This window comes from Glycine soja, chromosome 18 (assembly GCF_004193775.1).
Source record: "Glycine soja cultivar W05 chromosome 18, ASM419377v2, whole genome shotgun sequence".
Lineage (NCBI taxonomy): Eukaryota > Viridiplantae > Streptophyta > Magnoliopsida > Fabales > Fabaceae > Glycine > Glycine soja.
Genome location: NC_041019.1, coordinates 52,985,511 through 52,991,585, shown reverse-complemented (window position 1 = coordinate 52,991,585; position 6,075 = coordinate 52,985,511). Strand labels below are relative to the sequence as shown.

Here is a 6,075-nt window from a genome sequence, read left to right as displayed (position 1 = left end):
TTTTAACGTTTTTTGCATTGAATTTTACATTCAAATGTTCTAATATCAATATATATATATATATATATATATATATATATATATATATATTCAATTATAGAAAATCTTTTTAAGTATACAAATTTTTTAAATTATTTACCTCATATATACTTCCGTCCTTGACCAAAAGAACAAAATCTCATGCTTCCCTCCTTCACAAAAAAGAAAACTGTCAAGCTTTCCTTTTTCACCAAAAGACCAAAATCTCACGCTTCCCTCCAACACCGCCTTGAAACGATTTATCATAACAGATATATTACCTCACAACAATATAAATACATCTAACCTATGCAAATCCCTATAGACCAATTATTACTATATCTCTTTTTCAATTCGATCTCTTCTTATTTCTATACCTTTGTGTGCAATCACACACAAAAGTATCACTATCAATCTTCCTCATCGTGAACATGACACGACAATTTCAAGAACCCACCTTGTTCTCCAATGTTGCTAATACTTTCATCAATCATATGGTCTATATAAGCATCTTTGTCTCAACTTTTGATCCAAGCTTTGGTGTGAGACTTTGTCGAATGCAGTTACCAATTCAACATGACATTTTCAATCATCAGTGTGTATGTAATAATCTATTAAAGCATTTGCTTACACAATTGTATATACCTATAAATTTCATCCTTGGCCACGACTGTGACCTGGTTCCAAACCTTTCAACAAGGTTACGCGAGTCAGTATTACATCGGTCCAGGGTTCATATAAATTATTTTCAGGTGTTCATTATGGTATTTCAGAGCCACTGTTGTTATAATGTAGTGGGTACACCATTCATTTTTCTAGCTGATGGACTTCCATCAAGAGGATTAGTGCAAAGAATGGCCTGTGATGGAGGTGAGCATTTGTCTTTGCCTGCGGGGGCAACGACACTCGAAAGATTTATGGTTGAAGATGAACAGGAGGATCCATGTGCCATATGCATCAAGGATTTCAACTCTGGTGATAATGCAGCAAGGTTGCCTTGCTCTCATGTCTTCCACCCTGATTGTATTTTGCAATGGTTTGTTCAGAAGAGTACGTGCCCTTTGTGCTGTTTCGCTTGTAGTCGTGTCTCTTGATACTGTTATGATTCGCGCATTAATGTACTGTGGTAAAAATTTATTATCTTAAAGAAGTAAAATATGTATCGTATCGTATGAAATATAAATACTTGAATCTATTTGATGTTTTTCTTTTGAGGGTGATTAATTTCGGCTATCCATTACACCTTCCTTACTAATAATATTGACACCTTAAGACTTTTAAAATTTAATATATATAATTTGTTTTCTTTCATGATTCTCCATATATCTATTATTGCATACAGGGAGAAACAAAATGCCGAGAAAAAGAAAAGCCAGAACATAGATCATAGAGAGAGTAGAAACGAGAGTAGGGGCAAATAAAACACACGCCCACATTCTCTTTGATTCACCTGGGAATACAACATTCACTCTAAAAAGCCACGACTCATAATTCACTCCCAAGTTATTGTCATTTCCATTTGTCATGGCCTTTAGTGTGCTTTCATTTCCATGTCATTGGTTTGCTAAACTCTTAAAGTATTATTTTTTTATATTAAATATCAAACATTTTATTAATAAAAATAATTAGAGTAAATATTGAAAATTTAAAAGAGACAACATATGGGAATTATTTTCGTTAAAGTACCAAAATAAAAATGAAAAATTATGATAAATTATAAATTATAGGGTTAAACATATTTTTAGTCCTGGTTGATGATGAATATATAGATAACCAATTATCATACACAATTATGAAATACCCATATAAAAGTAATGACATGATTAATCTTTCAAATACTAAAAAGTTTTTTAATTTTAGAGCAAGGATAGGGTGGACCACCTTGACAGGTTGCCTTTACAAAGGATCCTAAATATCAATGATCTTGTTATAGTAGGACTAGTTTTGTTCACACAAGATAGATTTCTTCAAACTTCTTTGAGGAATCCTTTGATCACTGTTCAACACTTTGAGAGACGATTTCTAGGATAATGTTTCTTTTTCTTTCTTCGCTACCACCCTCACCTCCCTCCTCTTTGGCGATTTCTTTGATGCCAACTCAAAACTAAAATAGAAACACTTAAAGAAATGGTGGTCTTCTAACGTCCCTATACTCCCCCTAGAGAAGGAGCATATCAAGTCTTTGATTGTGCCACTCATGCTCTCCATAACCCCAAAATTTTATAGTTAGCTTAAAAAGGCTTTAACAGTTATTGGTAAGCACGATTTCCCCAAGGTATGGCCTGTGCAACTTCTTGAAGGTGTTTGGAGTATTGCCTCAATAACTTCGTCACACCTCTGCTCAAGGTTTTCCTCAAAATGGCATCGTTGATTGATACAAGTGTGAATTTTAACCGTCACACGCGCTCTCTCTTCAAGCCATAGAGGCTTTGTTGTAGCATTAATTTTTACTCATTAGAGAGAAAGGAGGAGGGATGAAGGTGGGGAGGAAAAAAACATAAAATGTCATCGTCGAAGATGATTTTCGATAATTGGTAAAAGGTGGTTAGAGGATTCTTGGAAAAGGGCTGGAGAAATCTGGCGTGGATTATCCTGTTATAACAAGATTATAAATCTAATGGTTGATAATTATGATTTAGGTGGACCACCTATCCCACCATTGATTAAAATGCTTTAAAATTTAGAAAATATACATAGAGATATAGAGATATATATAAACGTTAATGTGTAAAATAAATAAGCAATGATGAATTATTGAATTTGGAAAGTTATGTATATATATTTTTTAAAATTATTATGTCATACTTCCTTCCTTTTCAATTAATGAATGAATAGTATATATACTTTCCACAATATGTTTTTTTAAATAAATATAATTGAAAAGGTATATACATTTTCTACGAAAATCATATTCATGCATATTTAAAAAAACATCTTCATAATAATTAGTATTTCATATACATCTTCCTAATATTTTTTAGATTTAAATATTTTAACATATTTAAATGATATATAGAGATTTTTTAACTTTAATGTGTAAAATATATAAAAATGATAAATGATCGAATTTGGAAAGTTAAGTATAAAATATTTTCAATTATTATGTCATACATGCTTTCATTTTCGAAAAAGGGAAAAAAAGCAAATATTCAAACCTTCCTCAACTGACGTTATTTAATTGGAAAGTTATATATATGTATGTATGTATTATGCCATACTTCCCTCCATTTACATAAAAATACCCCCAAAATTTCAAGCTTCCCTCCAATACTGTTTCGCAGAAGATATTGATCATAATCTAATACACTATAAATACATCTAATAACCTTTGCAAATTCCTATATAGACCAAGTATCAGTATAACTCTTTTTTCAATTCTCTTATTTCAATTTTTTGTGTGGAATCACACATAAAAGTACCCTCTATCAATCTTTCTCATGGTAAACATGGCACAACAATTTCAAGAACCCCCGTTGTTCTCCCATGTTGCTAACACTTGCATCAATCATGTAGTCTACATAACAATCATTTTAACAAGTTTTGATCCGAGCAGTGCTGCCGAAGTTTGTCGAATGCAGTCACCACCAATTGAACGCGACATTTTCAATCATCCGTCTATATGTCATGATATATTAAGGCAATTGCTTGCATACTCGTTTGTACCTATAAACTTTTACATTGGCCACGACTGTGACCTAATTCCAAACCTTTCTACTAGGTTATGCGAGTCAGTATTACAGCGATCCGGGGTTCATATAAATTATTTTCAGGTGTTCATTACGGTATTCCAGACCCACTGTTGTTATAATGTAGTGGGTACACCATTTTTTTTTCAAGCTGATGAACTTCCATCAAGAGAAATGGTGCAAAGAATGACCTGTGATGGCGGTGAACATTCTTTGCCTGCGGGGGCAATGGCACTCAAAAGATTTTTGATTCAAGATGAACAGGAGGATCCATGTGCCATATGCATCAAGGATTTCAACTCTGGTGATAATGCAGCAAGGTTGCCTTGCTCTCATGTCTTCCACCCTGATTGTATTTTGCAATGGTTTGTTCAGAAGAGTACGTGCCCTTTGTGCTGTTTCGCTTGTAGTTGTGTCTCTTGATACTGTTATGATTAGCATTTATGTACTGTGATAAATATATTATCAATCAATATAATATCTTAAAGAAGTAAAATGTACCGTATCGATTGCATGAAATATAACCACTTGTTATGATAAACAGATACTGCACGTTTTAAATAATCGATCTCGAGTGCACAACTCTTACAGTGTTTAGAAAACTATAGAGAATAGAGTGTTGGGATTCAATTTCAAGTAATTCAATCAATTACTTTGATTCTAATATACAATCATCGATCCTAATCACCACATACTTTCATGTAGAGAAAAATTATCGTATAAAGATGAATAAGATTTGTTTGTATTCTTATATTCAAAATCATAATGAAAATTAAATGCAAAAGAATATTTAAATTAGTCATAACAGAATGATTATAAAAAGTTGATGAGAAGATTGTTGGTATGATCTTCCAAATATAGAGAGAATTTTTAATCTTTTTTTTCTTATTTTTCTATTTTGATGAGAACAAAGAGAAAAGTGAAATTGTATGCCTTACCCTTTGCATATGAAATCATAAGCTCTTATATATTATTAAGTGTGTCATAGGAACCTAAATTTGATCATTATAATTTGGTTTCTCATTAAATTATAATAATATCACTTATTCTATTTACACAATCAGCCTTTTATGACATGTATGTCCTTAGTCATGGAAAAAATTTTAACTTTTCATCCGTGTTAACAAGCTAGATCAACCACAAGCCTTTTCATTAGTGCAATGATAAAGTCAATATAACTGTAGCTGTTGCGGAATCAAATCCGGTGGATGTGGTTAGGCTTTGCAGGTTACTACCAATTCCTCGTGATTTTTTCGTTTATCCATCTTTTTGTTAAGATCTTGTTACGGACATTCCTTGCAAAAACAGGTGTACCACAAAGTTTTCAAAATAACGACTGTGACATGATTACAAATTTGTGGAAGTAGCTACGTGACTCAATACAACATGTTGAACAAGATTTTTTTTTTGTTTGAGGGCTGTTATTTTTACAATATAGTGAATACTCCATGTGCCCCCTTATGATGAACGTGTGCAATTGGTAGAGTTTGTGCAAATAATGGCTTGTCAAGGAAGACAGGGGCGGAACTAGAGAAATTTGGTGGTGGGGGCAAAAATTTTAAAGCATCATTTTTTTTAGGAAGAAATTCAACACCTTAGATTTAGACTTTTTACTTGCAATAGTTACTGGACTTGCCAAATGTATTAGGCCTCTTCATCTATGTTTTTCGTTATTATATTGAAATTTTAGTCCAAAGACACAATTCTAGAAATACATAGGTCAGTACATTTGTGTATCATTATCATATTCAAGGGAATAAGGTTACAGCTGCCATTTTTAATGGCTCTCATGGCATCAAGCCAATTTGACTCTACAATTTGTTTATTAAAAGATAAATATAGAGCAAAACCCATTTTATTTATGTGTGGTCTATCACAAGCAAGAGGAATACGCACTAAGGGAAAATATTAGGAGGGGGGAGGGGGTGATGATGGGGCACGCGCGGTTGCCATGCAACATATTTTTCACCAAGAACTCATTTTAAAATGGTTTGTGCAGAGCAGTACGTGCCCTTTAATTTGCGCTGCCATTTCACATGCAGTGGTCGTGACTCTTGATATATACAGTTAGGTTTTGCATTACATATTTTCTTGCTTTTAAGGATACTTATTTTGTTGTAATTAAATGTTGATTGAATTGTAATAATTGGCTTATCTTATAAAGAGGTGGAATTTATCTTAAGAAATGTATGGATACGTAAATCTATTTGATGTTTTCCTTTCAAGAGAGCTCATCAATTTGAAAATTTCAGCTATCAATTGCATTTTCCTTACATAATAATATTGACCATAATTTAAGATTGGATAATTTGTTGCAATTTTCGTAAATCGAATTTTAAAATTTAAATTTTGAATCTTGACATATCGTCAT

General features: G+C 32.4%; 1 protein-coding gene across 1 annotated transcript; it reads left to right on the top strand.

Moving 5' to 3' along the window:
* Nucleotides 1–449: 449 nt before the first annotated feature.
* On the top strand, nt 450–1,439 carry LOC114396617 (uncharacterized RING finger protein P32A8.03c-like). Its single transcript, XM_028358693.1, has 3 exons — nt 450–617; nt 792–1,054; nt 1,361–1,439. Exons 1-3 carry the CDS (start codon nt 450–452, stop codon nt 1,437–1,439), a joined length of 510 nt encoding a protein of 169 aa, XP_028214494.1.
* The last annotated feature ends 4,636 nt before the right edge of the window (nt 1,440–6,075 follow it).

What these genes read in the sequence shown, in the direction of transcription:
- LOC114396617 (XM_028358693.1), top strand. Translation starts at nt 450, where the DNA reads ATGACACGACAATTTCAAGAACCCACCTTGTTCTCCAATGTTGCTAAT. An exon ending in ACATTTTCAATCATCAGTGT is followed by an intron (nt 618 to 791) that starts GTATGTAATAAT and finishes ATGGTATTTCAG; the next exon opens with AGCCACTGTTGTTATAATGT. An exon ending in CCTGATTGTATTTTGCAATG is followed by an intron (nt 1,055 to 1,360) that starts GTTTGTTCAGAA and finishes TATTGCATACAG; the next exon opens with GGAGAAACAAAATGCCGAGA.